The sequence below is a fragment of the Labeo rohita genome, chromosome 15 (genome assembly GCF_022985175.1).
Source record: "Labeo rohita strain BAU-BD-2019 chromosome 15, IGBB_LRoh.1.0, whole genome shotgun sequence".
Classification (NCBI taxonomy): domain Eukaryota; kingdom Metazoa; phylum Chordata; class Actinopteri; order Cypriniformes; family Cyprinidae; genus Labeo; species Labeo rohita.
In genome coordinates, this window is record NC_066883.1 from 27,174,114 (window position 1) to 27,189,622 (window position 15,509).

The 15,509-nt window shown below is 37.1% G+C and overlaps 1 protein-coding gene across 1 annotated transcript; it reads right to left on the reverse strand.

Moving 5' to 3' along the window:
- Nucleotides 1-219: 219 nt before the first annotated feature.
- wsb1 (WD repeat and SOCS box containing 1) lies at nt 220-15,509 on the reverse strand. The gene is made up of 9 exons (XM_051128747.1): nt 15,133-15,509; nt 13,450-13,618; nt 11,409-11,680; nt 9,973-10,104; nt 9,239-9,339; nt 5,038-5,210; nt 4,841-4,954; nt 2,571-2,678; nt 220-2,212 (listed from the first exon to the last, which is right to left on the reverse strand). Exons 1-9 carry the CDS (start codon nt 15,170-15,172, stop codon nt 2,050-2,052), a joined length of 1,272 nt encoding a protein of 423 aa, XP_050984704.1. The 5' UTR covers nt 15,173-15,509; the 3' UTR covers nt 220-2,049.

The following is a 15,509-nucleotide window of genomic DNA, read 5'->3' on the forward strand; positions in this document are numbered from 1 at the left end:
TCATATTTTTCATTTAGTATTGCCCTTCAGAATAAAAAATAGCATGCATTTTGTAGGATTCCTCTTATTTTAGTAAAATAATTAACATTTTGCAGATACCGCAAGGTGTATGAAAACTTTTGACGTCAACTGCATATTTATTACAAATGTGTAAAAAAAAATATTTAGTACATTAAATATTAAAAATACATAAAAAAAAAATACTTCAAGACAACAAAATGGTTTAAAATACTTTATTTCGACAACAATCATAAAACAAACAATAACCCCACTGACTGGAGGGAAAAAAAAAAAAAAAAAAAAAGTACATTCTTGTAAATGACTTTTCTGTTGACAAATTCACTTGCTCCTTTTGAGTACAGCATTAGGTATTCTGTCTGAAAATTAACTAGTTTCCAAGCATCTCTAGAATATTCAGTAATGATTGAAAACTACTACCACCGTATTCTAAAAAACTGCAACTGCTAGAATTTTGGTTGGAACACTGAAGTGCATCTATGCATTCTTTCTAGATCTACTTTACAGGAATCAGTCTAAAGAAAACCCAATCTGTTGAACATCAGCATTCTTCATACACCCAAGCAGAAAAACAGACATACATATAAAGACTTTCAAGTTTTAGCCGTAAATGAGGGTAAGAGAAAAATGACTGTGCCATTCACGTCAAAAAGAACCCAAGGGTATCTTTGGCATCAGCTTTTTCAACATTTTTATTGCCAAGACTGCATGACCGGATGAATATGCCACATTCTGATTCCCACATTCTTAACTGATAGCATTCGCTTTAAATGACAGGCAGTATACAATCAATAAACCGAATCATGCAATTTTGTTCCAGGACATTCGATAAACCAATTCCTCAAAATGAGAGGTAGATGAAACATGCCCAAAATGCACACAGCTGTTTTGAATGTCAAAGTATTACAGACTGAGGTCTGATTGTGAGTTAAGTAGCAAGATAATGGTTTAGGATTATGCATTGTGTCAGGCTGGAATAAAGTGCCATATTTAATAGCAGATACAGCAAGTTGGTGGCAATATGTTTGGAATGAGAAATCAAAGATGTGGCATTACTTTCACTGCTGGTTAGTTTAAATCTCATCAAACTGGTTGGCAAACTTCTGTGTCATTCTCCTACAAACCACCATCGCACAAGAAAAAAAAAGACCATATACAGAGCAGACTTTCGATACAAGTATTATAAAATAACGGATGAGAAGCATGGGAGAAAAAAAAAGCAAAAAAAAAAGCAGCTACATATATATTTACACAAACATATGTATATATACACTCAACAAAAACGTGCATTTACAAATCTGTACAGGTAAAAAATATACAATTTCTAGAGGAAACTAATTAGCCCATGTGTTACTGTAGTTTTAGGTTTGTGATAATGAAGACCGTTACTAAAGCAGCATAAGCGTATGGATGTTTATTTTTTTCTAAAGAGGCACGTCAAGGGGAGGCACTGCCTGTGTCCCTGAACTACCCAACTCTACTCTGGCCATCACATGCACGCACACATACACACTTTCACATTGTCACTTCCCTTCAATCCCGCTCACAGCGAGCACAAAAAAGAAAACACTGCAGAACATTCGAGAGACGAACCCCCGTCACATCGCTTTAAACTCAGCGCAGGACTGAGCCAGAGAAAGCACCACTTTCAGCCATCATTTACCAACTCTAAGGTGCTGTACAACTTGTGCCAGACACACACACACACGAAAACAATTGCAAATCAAAAGGACAAAACGTGGTCCACTGATATATTAAGGCTGGCTGAAGGCCACTGATATGGGCTTTAAAAAAAAAGAAGAAAAAAAAAAAGAAAAAAAAAAAAAGTACTGAAATACAGTTGCAACTACTCTTTGCAAAAAAAAAAAAAAAAAATTAATAATAATAATAAAAAAATAAATAAATACAAAAAGAACCAACCTCACCTTCATCAGGGAGTTGGTTTGAGCAGAAAAAATATTTTTGTCTTTTTAAAAGAAAAAACGACAACACATTTCATTGGTTTCATAGTGCCATGTTTCACGTTCCAACTTAAAGCGTCTTGTATGCCAGGTAGTCTTGCATGGAGAAAGGAATGGGCAGCGTGTAAATCTGCTGGGTGGGCATGACTCGCCGCAGGGTCATGCGGCATAGGTGCTGGAGGCTCGCAATGCTGCGTGGAGAAGCCCAGAAATGCACACTGCCATCACGAGACCTGTGAGAAGACAACAGACGCCATTTAGTTTATTTAAGCTGGCACTGACACGTATTCTATGGTTTTAGTAAACTATATCACAATCAAATAATGACATCCTGAGCAGACTCTGGTTGTGTTTGTACAGCACAACTTGTCAATTCAGCTGTCAGACTGCAGTCACACAAGAGTTTACATACGTATGTAGGACAGCCAATTGAAAAAAAATATTAAGAAACCGGCAGAACCGGTTTGGTGTATTTTTTTTTCTTTCTGAAGAGTGAGATAAAAGTTATTTTTTGGCTTCATCTCAAAACAGAAGAACATTTAGAAGCCAAGAAAGAGATTTGATCCAAACAATGGAGTAAGAGATTCATACCCGGCAGCTAAGACACTTCCGTCCGTAGAAAAGGCACAACAGAGGCCGTTAGTAAGAGGGCCGATGGCTTGAGGACTCTTTTCATCAATGCTCCAAAAACGCACCAGCCTAAAAGAAAAAAAAAAAAAAAAAAAAAAGGGTAGTTGACAAATAGGCAGTAAAAAAATGCTTATTTTGTATAAATACATTTTTTTGAAGAAATGCATACATTTATGTAGCGTAAAGGCTTAAAAAAAAACAAACAACAAAAACAAAAAAAAACACCTCTTAATAACATAAATAGAATGAGAGAGAGTTATCTTCATTGTTAGCCACTTATTTTCATAGTGTTATTTATTTAATATTAAATTATAATTAATTCTTCCCCATGACTTGGACAACTTCAAGACAAACTTGGTTCTTTTATGCGTCACACCATAGGACATTATGCCACACTAAAGGACAGAAATGGTAGTTGTTAAAGTACTTCTATTTAATTTTGAACGTCAAACGGAGAAAGTAAGTTTCATTTTGATACAAACAATATCAACAAGTCAATCAGTATGTTACTGAAACTCTTCTGGTCTCCCTGCTGCATGTGTGGCACAGCTAAATATGATTGATATTTAAACTATATTCGTTAAGATGTGAATTAATTTTTAAAAACTAAATGGCTACTATTTTAAATGCATCATTGCTTTCTGCATCGTTCTCTTAAAATCTCCTCCATTCTGGTGTTCCATTCACTCCTGTTAATTTTCTGTCTATACTTCCATTTCCTCTCTCTTCTACTAATTAGCGAAGTATCACATTTCATACTAATTTTCATGACACTTTATAACAGTACTAGTTTTCTGCAAAAACATCAGAAAATAGTTTAATGTAATTATTGCATTTAAGAACACCGAAAATGATCAAAAAAAGAATAAAAAGGAGTTAAACAAATCTTATTTAATTTAAAATTCTTCTTAAAGAGAGCTTGTCCTCTGGTGTGACATCTTTGTCCTATCGTGTGACAGTACAAGAGACATTATCTGTCACACCATAGGACATTTCAGACTTTTGTGTCAATTAATGACCTTGCTATTCCAAGCTAATCTGTCATTAGCTGTTAGCAAGACACATTTGCATAATTTTCCATGATTATGTAGTTCAACATACAGTTTTTATTTGAAAAATATAATTTGGCACACAAAGAACAACAAAGTTAAATATTCAAATAATTGAATAGATAAAATATATCAAGTTCCTATGCTTTCATAAATACATAGATGAAAAAAAGGATTGCCATTTACTAAAATAGACACTTGTACAATTATGCCAGAGGTATTTATTAATAAATCATTTTTATGCTTTTCTTTTTAATTTTTAAAAGTTGTAATTTATTCAACCATGCTTGAGACAGTCACACCATGAGACAATTAAAAATGACAAATAAAAAAAATAAATCAAACACCACTGCAGCTTTTATAATAGGTCCATGTAAGAAAGAACTGTTTAATGACTTACTGTATTTTAAATAACAACAATATTAATTGTATTCATTTTTATCTTGTGGGACAGCGAAAATGCCATGTCATGTCAACAACTCAAATACAAGTTGACTGTTTTATCTTTGTTTTCAACCAGTGTGGTTTCCAGTGTCTTGCATCATTTTCAAAGCAAACAGGTGAAAGGTGAAACGAAGTAAGAAATTTGCATAAAATAACTAACTTAAATAATGATTTTGTAAAGTACCATTGAACATTTTAGGTAATCTTTAAAACTCTTATTCAGCAAGGACACACTAAACTGATAAAAATGACAAAGCCGTTTATAATGTTACAAAAGTTTTATATTTCTGCTGAAAATTCAGCTTTGCCATCACAGTAATAAAATTACATTTTAAAATATTAAAATAGAGCTTTTAAACTACTGTATTTAAATAGTCTTGGTGAACAAGAGAATGATCCTATCATTTAATTTGTATGTAACTGCACAATAAATCATATGTACAGTAAATGCAACTCTCCCCCGCCATTTTGTAAAGCACAAATGCTTTCATTCTCTCAGTACGAGAGAGATATGCCTCCACCCAGAATCAGCAGGAGGCGCGGCGAAGGCAAACGGGGCGCCTCATAGTGATTAATGGACATCATATGAGAGGCATGTGATCTCTCCCAGAAAGAGGCCCTGTAACAAATCACACACTCCTTCCAGAGCTCCTATTACCCTAATGCGTAACGCAGGCTACTAACTGCAAAACAGCCAGGTTTTGAAAAGCAAATAACTGAGCGTTTGCATTATCTTACCTGTCATCAGTGACGCTGGCAATGTGCCGACCGTCGTGACAAAAGGCAACAGAGCGAACCCATCGATCATTTGCTCCTCCAGCAAATATGGGTGAGGGAGGAGGGAAGAGATGCCTGAAGGAAAGATAAGACATCAGTTAAACAACACAGAAAGAGAGAAACAAATAGGAAAAGGGAGGAAAAACAAGTCAACGTACCCCAGCTCGAGCAGAACGGTGGCTGTGTGAGGGTCCCACACTATGACACGGGTGTCGTAGGAGGCTGTGGCCAGCAAGGCCCCGTCAGGAGAGAACTCGCAGGACACCACGTCGTTATGATGGCCCTCCAGCTTACGGATCAGAGTGTACTTATCCATGTCCCACAGGAAGACCTGCAATGCAAAAGACAAATGTTATAGCCTACTGTGTTTTTCCACTCAATTCAGAAACAGAATTCAAACAGAATTAATTCAAATTAAACAAATCAAAATGTGCTCAGTGTCATTGTTTAGGAAAATCTTAAGCGCTACAACCAAACCCAGAAAAAAGTAGCACATGCCAATGAAACAGCAAGGCTTAGTTGCACAAAACTGCACAATTCAATCTACAGAGCAGCTAGAAACTGCCAGTCTTTAAACTACATTAAAGATACAAGTCTACAAGTGTACATATATAAAATTACATTTACATATATAAAATTACATTACTACATAATGTATAAATAATAAATTAAAAAAAAAATACAAACAAGTAGTAACTTAAGGTAACATTATGTTACTCCACTGGTATCCCCTTTCAGTTTTAGTTCACTTGAGTTTACAATAGGCTTGCACCGCGCCGGTGGAGGCCTACGAAGAGACAGAGATACTGCAAGAGAAAAGAACATTTGATGGCCAAAAGGTTGACGCCTTTGGCAAACACAGAATACAGACATGTCACAACTGCAAACTCTGCTAATGAATAAACCATGAGACTTTCTAGTGCTTATTTTGCTCCAGCACAATTTTTATATTTTATAAAGTGCAAAGATGTAGTCACATTTACTGCTGTTCGGCAAATTATCATAGGTGAAGTTGGTCGATTTCAATGTGAATCCATGCATTCGGGAAATGGTTTCAGAAGGATTTAAGACTTAAGTGTGAGCTGTGCTTCATTGCATGCACTATAAAAAAATGCTGCTTTTTTTTTTTTAAACCGCAAAATTTCACTGTGACGACACCTTAACAGTGTATTTTTGGCTACGTTCACACTGCGAGCCTTAGTACTTAACTCAAGCTTTAAAATGTGGCCAATATCAGATTTCCAGTGTGAACAGTATGGAAGAGTACGAACAGGGTTGCCAGGTGTTCACAACTAAATCTACCCAACTGCTTCTTAAAACGAGTCTAATCGTGTTCCGGGGGTCTATAACTATTAACATTTTTGTTTTAAATATAGCCAATATCAGATTTCCAGTGTGAATAGGTTACGAACTGACCCGCATACACAAAAGAACAGTACAAACAGGGTTGCCAGGTTTTCACAACAAAATCTGCCCAATTACTTCTCAAAAGTAGTCCAAAACTAGCCCATTAAGCCTCGATTAAACTCATAGCGGAAAAAAGAATGCCAATTCTGCGGGAAAACTGTGGACTTGGCAAACACTTGCATAGTGCACTATTACACAGAAGTAAAGACGGAGGATACAAAGTAAGTGGTTATCTGTTTATTTGTAGTGTGATCTGCCATAGAAGCCAGCAAATTATGCGCAGGCAATATGAAAAATTAAGACAAGGATGTGACAGAAAAGAGCAGTGTTTTGAAACCTTTATGATACGAGCTCTCATTTTGCTATATATAGAGTTGTCACTGTAATACTTGTGAGTTCTGACATATCACTTCCACTGAATACCTTTCGCAACTGTCTTGACAGTTTCAGTATGTAAAATCTTTTAAGTGACTCCCACGAGCACAGAACCGTGACAAATGTTGATCTGGAGTGACGTAAAAGATGCATGAATTCCGATTACTGTTCACACTGCGGTCCAGTTGCAAAACATCTGATCTGTATCGAATTTAGTATCACATATGGAAGTGGCAGAAATCAGAATTGAAAAGATCAGATTCCATGTGGTTTGCACTGTTCACACTGTCATGAGAAAAACAGATCTGAGTCACAAAAAAAATGGATTTGGGCCACATTTGCCTGCAGTGTGAACGTAGCCTTTGAGTGCCGAGAAATAAAGGTCCCTGCATGATCTTTAGCTATATTATGGAAACATCGTTGTTCATTTCTTATAAGCTACAGACATTGCACTTGAGCAAAAGTGTACATATTTATTTATTCAATAGCTAATCGTCGTTTATACATTCTGGTGTTGGTGAAGAAACTACAACGGTGCATATACAAGGCTAATTTACCATTTTCTCTAACTTGGCAATGTGAGATGAAAGGGCTTCAGAATGCACAACCGCTGCCAGCATTCAAGACAAAGCTAAGCCAGATATCTTACAGATGGAAGAAACATTACAACCTTTTTTGGAAGTTGAACTAGTGCGATTTTTATCAACTTTAGGAAAACTTAGAGCTACAATTATTTAGTGGCTCATTATGAAATAGGAAAAACAAGCTGGTGCTCTTGGGCTGGCGTCATTAAAACAGACTCTGCTTTCAGAACATGACAAATGGAAAACAAAATGTGCTTTCACAAATGCAACCAGCATGGAAACTACCCACAAGTTTTGCTTCTGGTGGGGCAAATGGTTGGGCCACTACATATGACGCAAAAAGTAATGCTAAATGTACGTAACCTGTTTTCCCGATCCGAGTAATTCCACATTAGACTGACATTACTGGTCTGCAGGCAGACCGTTGAGACACAAGGAGCCCTTTCATTGCTCACACATGCCAACAATGCTCCCATACCCCCTTGACTACTAACTCCATTACAAAAGAGTCTGACTATGGCATTAAATACAGAAAAATCGGCCAACGGCCGAGCATTGCGTATCTGAGGTGTTGTGAGTTCAGTTAACTAAGACACTAATGAGTGGGGGGGGGGGCTCTACCAGCTGACTCGTGTACACGTACAGCAGACATAATGTCTAGAGCTCCTTTATTAAGGTAAATGATGGGAATGCTACTGAATATAGAGATGGAAAGTAGTTAAGGAAGGGAAGTAGCGGGTAAGAAGGGAAGGGGATCTCACTGTCAACTCTTCTGAGAGATAAGATAAAAGAAGTGAGAACTGTGACAGCGGGAGGTAGACAGACATGGAGCAGAACCTACGTACAGGAAGCCCTTGTGGGCAGGAGCATGGAAGCCCCTGGGGCGTGGGCACGGGCACATGAGCGTCCAACGGGGGCCGCGATGGCAGCCGTGCCCCGCGTGGTCCGCACCGGCTGCTCTATATGTCAGCGCGGCGCTTCCCTCAAAATCACTCAAACACAGAGCTCTGCCACCACCTGGGACAGGGAAAGCAAGACACTTATGGACACACACAACCGTACAGTTCAACCACTGCTGCCTGTTTATGGGACGAGAGTTGGCTAGGAGTCGGAAAGACTCGAGAGCTGGTTTCAGGGATGTCTTATTGACTGGAATAGTGTCTTCGTTGTGCCATAAGGGCTTTCACACACAACCAGCATGACAACTACATCCAATACACTACTGTTCAAAAGTTTGAAGTCAGTAAGATTTTTAAAAGTGTTTAAGTCTTATAACCTCACTAAGGATGAATTTATTTAATCAAAAATATTTTTAATTTAACTCATTTTGAAATGTTATTTATTCATGTGATGGCAAAGCTGAAACTTCAGTCTTCAGTGTCACATGATCCTTCAGAAATCATTTTAACATGCTGATTAGCTGCTCAAGAAACACTGAATGTTGAAAACAACTGTGAATAGAACAAACAGCATTTAAAACAAATATTTTGTAACAAAAATGTCTTAACCGTCACTTTTTTAAAATCTATTTAAAGTGTCCTTGTTTGCACACTTTTATTTAACATCTCTTACTGACCCCAAATGTTTGAATTTTCATTCAAGTTCTAGATACCAGTTTTGACAGCAGATTTAAGACCACTATGCATGTGGACAAATCCTAGGGACATTATATGTTATTCAAATCATATCATTTATAGAAAGTCTATTAGGATGTCTTTAGTAATAATATCAAGAACAGCTTTATGGGTGGAGAAGATTGATAAGCCATTTGCATTTCTATCTACATGCGTATAATAACCATGCACTTGTTTCTATGAACAAAAACAAAGCAAAAACCAAAACTACAGGCAGGGTTTACAAAAGCAGGTTATGGCACTGAGCATTATGATGATATAAAGATTCATTTAGTAGTCATTGATTGGTCATAGCACTATCAACAGTGAAAAACACACCAAACAGGTAATAAGGAGGAACAAAGAACTGCAAAACGTACCGCTTTGCCAGCACCAACGGAACAAAGGACAGATGAATCGGGTGAGAAAGCGCTGCAGTAGACCCAGTTTTGATGGCCACGGAGTACTTTCACCATGTTGCCTATTAAGACAAAGAATTTAGATTGCTTCATGTATAGTAATACTTTATTCTGTTAGAATTTAAGATAAACACTATTCACACACACAATTCAATATTTATCTTTTGAAAGCAACGTTGATGCCTGGAGAACAATAAATATACTTTAGCAGCTAGTAGGTTAATTCCTTCTCAAGACCTAATGGTGACCACTTTGAGACTAAGGAAAATCTAGCTGAACTCTGGCCAACATTCCTTCATGATTAGTTTAAAAAAAAAAAAGTGCAAATACACTGAGCCCCATTTTATCTTCAAGTTCCCAGCATATAAATAAGATTCATGTGATCCTATTATAACAGCAAGTTTGTCTTAGGATCTTGCAGGAGCAGGAGAAAATATCAGCAAACATTCTTTTGGGCTTGGCATCCAATTATTCCCCCCCTGAATCTCTGAGTGGGTGTGCACATGCTTGAGCGAGAGCATGTGTGCTAAACTCCATGGAGATGAAATAAAAATAAATGGGCTGCGGAAAACAAAGCAGGCTGCTGTGCAGGAAACTTCTATTTGAGAGACTTTTCAGCATGGGGTTACACCGTCTAGCTTTAACATGTTAATATGGGGTGGCACAAAATACAAAAATCAACATTTGGTCCTCACCGTCATCTTTGAGGTCCCATACACGTAGAGTCTTGTCTCTTGAAGCAGAAACTAGCACTAAACTTCCATCGGGGGCAAATGTTAGATCTCGCACAATGTCTGTGTGGTCCATCAGGTTCAGCAAAAGTTTTCCTGTACACAAGCCAAATCATTTAACATCAACCACTGTTTACAGCACAAAGTCCACATTAATCGATTTAAACTACGTCAATGTTGGATCAGTATCAACATCTTGTCAGTGCATACTGGGAGCTGCATTTCACACAATTTACTTAAGGAAGTTTACTAAACAATCAAAGACAAAAACTGTTTGCGGTTTTTACACTTATTAAGCGAGTGTCGAAACAGGACTTCCCGGGGCCTTTTAGAAAATGGAGCAGTTATACACCCAAGTCATTTCTTTATGAATGCCGCTGAATTGCCTAAAGGCATAGTGAAGCACAATCACTGACACCTGCCAGGCTAATCCACATTAAATCCCTATAATTAGTTGCATCTACAGGAATACAATCTTAAACATGCGTTTTTGAAATAAGATCAGGGCCTTGTTACAGGGCTTATCTGTAAGATGTCAAGCGTGAAAACATACACTTAGCATATAGAATGATGGGTGTACCACACAAATCCTGTCAAGATACTGTACAAAACACTGCTATCAGATTTCCAGAATGCTTTCAAAAGGGAGAAAAAAAAAAAAAAAGCTGGAGGAGGAGTCTTGCACCCTGAAAAGAGCAAGTCTGCTGGGTAAATTTATGGCATTGCAGTTTTAGTTAGAAAGGAGGTGGAGTCATCCACTGAAGAAAACATCTCTAACCACTCAGAACAACCAATGGCAGTGTCTGTACAAGACCTGCCCACCTATTAATATATTTTACAGCTGGGCAAAAGTGAATTATATAACTCTGAAGAGTTGCTAGCTTTTCTGCAGTCGTCAACAACAACCGCTCCGTTTCGCAAAAACACAGCGATTCATTTTTCGATAGCAGAATTATGCTTTGCCGCTGTTATGAGCATTATACTCATGACCATGAAACTTACACAGAGGCACAAAAGCAGAACCTAAGTGGCCAAGAAACCAACTGCGAAGTGGTGCAAAGGTACCTATAAGGTTGAGTAAATATGTAATAAAATTGATTTATTACTGACTGCATAAAAATGCTAAATTTAAAAATATGGGGAAGTACGATTAAGCAATAAAAATGGGTCACAATGACAAAAAGGTAGGGTTTAAAAGGTCATGTCAACATCTTATATAACCACTGCCTCCCCTCTCTCACACACACGAGCGCACACGCATCTGTTAGGAAATGGAAAAACAGGAAGCTGGCACGCAGTGTTGAGAGAAGATGATATGGGTGGACTGTGAATTTTAAAACACATTTACTGAAACACTAAAATAAAAAATTAGTGCATGATTAATATATTAGGATCCTCACCTGTATAGACATCCCAAATTTTGATGCGGCCGTTGTTGAGACCCGTGGCCAGCAGCAGCTGGTCCTGGCCGAACTTGAACCGGTGCCATTCGATATTAACACAGCGACTCTGCTTTTCAGGAACAGAAGAGCCAAAAGCCAGGCCCCAAACAATGTCACCGCAGTCGATGGTGTGCTCTCTGGGCTCGCCTGGCTGCAGACTGCCCTCACTGTTCTGCCGGGAGAGTCGTCGAGGACCTGCACCGCTCGACCGATCTTCTTTTCTTACAGAACTAGGGTGAGGGAAAGAGGAAAAAATGACTGTTGTGTTGGAATGAGTATCATGTCTCTGCTTGATGTAAAGCATAACAAATACCCCTTAACGTTGATCATTTTTGAACAGCAAGAGGACATTTTAGTTCTTAAAAACATCTAGTACGTCTGTTGAAATAAGCTGCACATTTTAACTCTTAGGAATATTTGAACACTAAGTAAACTCCCAGCCTTAGAGATTACTGGTGTGTTGCATCAACTCTGACCTATTTAACCTCACTTGGCCAATTCATGAAACTCATCAAATAAGATTCTGGAATCAGTACAAGAGGTTATTGTGTGAATACAGAGCAGGCACTGCGGAACTGAAAGAGCTTGCCACGTGTCAGCTGAAGCCTGTAATGTAACAGCGCAGTGGCTTTCTTCTGCTTTAGCATTAGAGGAAAAGTTCTTCCAAAATGAAAGATAATGTAATTATATCACTCTAAACACTTAAGTCTTTAGTTCATCTTGAAAACGCAAATTACAATGTTTTTAACCAAAACTTTGATGCTTCAAAAAGCTCATAAAGAGACTGTGAAAATATTTTGAAACTCAAATTTGAGTTTTAAAGATGACCAACAATCTATTCTTTGAGTAAGTGAGGCCAAAAGTTTTACTTTTGAGTGAACTAACTTTTAAGGAAAGTTTCTGTACATTCGAATTTTAAAAGAATAATAAAGACTCAAACAACCTTTATAAAAAGTGCGTTCGATTTTAACAACACTGAAATACTATCAAGCTTAGTAAAGTTTAGTTTTAGTAAACTTTAAAGTGTTTTGTAACTCGCATTAATTGTTTTTTTTTTAATGTTTATAGTTAACTATAACAATTCTGGTTAAGGTACGGCAAAAGTATTTTTCCCATTTATTTTTGAATTATTTTAGTTCACTTCCAAATCTAAACTTCAATTTAACTGCCACATGATGTTCTTCGTGTGTACAACTACTAATAAAAAGTTAGTACACTTTAATGTAGAATGACAAGTTTTACAATACCATGCGTTTTTTATGGACACATGTAGAAACTGTTTACTTCAACTATCATAACTTCTCTGTTAAAGTTTTACTTCAACTTTTCAAGTTTGCATGGTTTATGTTGCAATGAAATTTCTGCTATTTTTATGAAGAATACCAGCAACAAATTGTGCAACAAAAGCAAAACAATTACTTTTTGTAACAACCCAGAAATGCATTTAATATAATGATTGCAAAAGATGATGTTGGCTGCTTACCAACCCTGCATTTATTTTACTACTATTTAAAACTGTTTTCTATTTTAATACATTTCAAAATGTAATTTATTCCTGTGATCATTTTGTACCCAGCTCTTGCAAAAACTAACAGAAGACCTTTATTTAACACTGGCAAAAGTAAAAGGGTAAACAAACAGCCCAAAGTTGCTCAGATGGAGGCAAGCAGCCAAAGGGCAATGCTGTGAACCTAATAATGAGAACTTTGCATTCAGTACTGGACAATGGGTGGTTGGCAGGGCTGTGCGCTCAGCAACGGACTCTCTATCCACAGGGTAAGGTGAGATGATGATGACTGGTGATCTATGCCATGCCGCTGAATGCTAAACAAGCCCAAACACTGGGCAGCACTGTGGCATAGCCACCATGTGAAAGCCCAGAGGGCCAAACCAGACAACCAGCACACGCGCAGACTCCCTTTGTCAGTCCATCAACACACAAGCTGTATTGTAACAATTCACCATAGTGAAAAACAAAGCAATCTGTGTGTATACTTACAAGCTGGCTAAGCATTTTTTCCATGGTACAAGTCTCACAATTCGATGCCCTTGAGACCAAGCGAAGTAGGAACCATCAGGTGCAAAAGCTACAGTCCAAGTCTCCCTTCCAGACTTCTGGTCAAAGGGAGCAACAGGAGGTATGAGTTCCCCGATGAACTTAGCTTTACCTGTTGCAACAGAAAACACATGTTTAAGCTTTGATTAAAAAAAAACAAACAAAAAAAACAAACAAAACAGAAAAATAAAAAACATATACGTTACCAGTCAAACGTTTTTGAACAGTAAGATTTTTAAAGAAGTCTCTTCTGCTTACCAACCCTGCATTTATTTTACTACTATTTAAAACTGTTTTCTATTTTAATACATTTCAAAATGTAATTTATTCCTGTGATTTCAAAGCTGATTTTAGCATGATTACTCCAGTCACACGATCCTTCAGAAATCATTCTAATATTCTGATTTGCTGCTCAAAAAACATTTATTATTCTTCAGATTTTTCTGATGAATAGAAAACTTCAGAAGAACAGTATTTATCTAAAACAAAAATGTTTTGCAACATTATAAATGTCTTTATTATCACTTTTGAGCAATTTAAAGCACCCTTGCTAAATAAAAGTATTCATTTCTATAATTAAAAAAAAAAAGTTGAAAATGTAACAAAATTTTTTTTGAATGATGTAGTGTGTCACAAATGCTCTTTATTTCAGATAAATGCAATAAACATCAGCAAGCAAATCAGCATATTAGAATGATTTCTGTTCAAAAACTTTTGACTAGTAGTATATAAAAGCAAACTAGTTGACAGACCACATTTTGTTATTGCTTAACAACAAACGTGCATGTATGACTTTATAGCTGTCATTAAGTTAAATTACTGTCACAGTATTTCCTTTTGTAAATTAAAAACCTGTTACATAAACTAAATAAATAATTAATTAAACATTAAATGGATATTTCACCTGAATATGTAACAATTGTAAAGTAATAAGTCTAATTATTTAGTTAATTTATGTAGAATTCAGTGACAAAAATTAGAAATTCGTTACTAGAAACAATGGAATGGTTACTTGTCACTAACAGGACAGTGACTAATAACAGCTAGAACCTCACAAGTGACTAATTAAATAAATACCAGGTCACATGTGAATACCTCATGCATATTAAAAACAACACAAGTAACACACAATTACTTTTTCTTCGAAAATTCTTAAGTTTATATAATTAACACAAAGCATAACTGTGTAACGTGTAGACGGTGAATCACTGCTGTGGTGAGTCATTTACAGGGCAGGGGTCTGGAGAAACTGGTGCTGACGGTGGGGGAGGGTGTGGATTTGGACGCGCTCTGGGTGTGAACGTGGGGCGCAGAAATTGAAGCACCAATAACAACAAATTTTCAAATGACTATTAATATTTAACCGTCATATTTTAACGGCCATTCGCGGCTTAAGGTTACGCATTTGTTTGTGTTCCACCCGCGTCTAAGCGATAATGTTGTCCTGATATGACTAATAAACACGACACAAACATTGAAATTGAGTAGTAAGCCACACAAACTCATAGTTTCACAAATGCTAACACTCATAACATAGGATAAAACGAGTTTAAAAAGGAACTAAACCGTAAAGACCCCCAACCCCCCACCCCATGGAAAGCAGTGGCGAGAAATGGAGAAACTCACCTATATCATTTTCGTTGACAAAATCTGGGAAGCTTGCCATCTAAATCGAAGCGAGTCTCTTAAATCTGAATCTTCTTGGTTAACGAAATAAAGGAGTTCAAATGAATGCGCTGAACAAACGGAAAAGGCGGTATGCGCGTATCTCCGGTGAGTCAAATGCCTGGGAACGCGGAGCGTCTCACGTCGACGCAACGCTGACTGTTATTACATATACGAATGTTTTTGAAAAATAGTCTGTAGTATTATCTTTAAAGTTCAAACTGAGTTTGATATAACTGATATTTTAAGAAAAAACGAGGCAGTAGTAGTCTAGCTCCTCAAATCGCGTTGCGTTCGGTTTGAATGCAGCGTATTGTAATGGCTACGTGCGTCCTAAC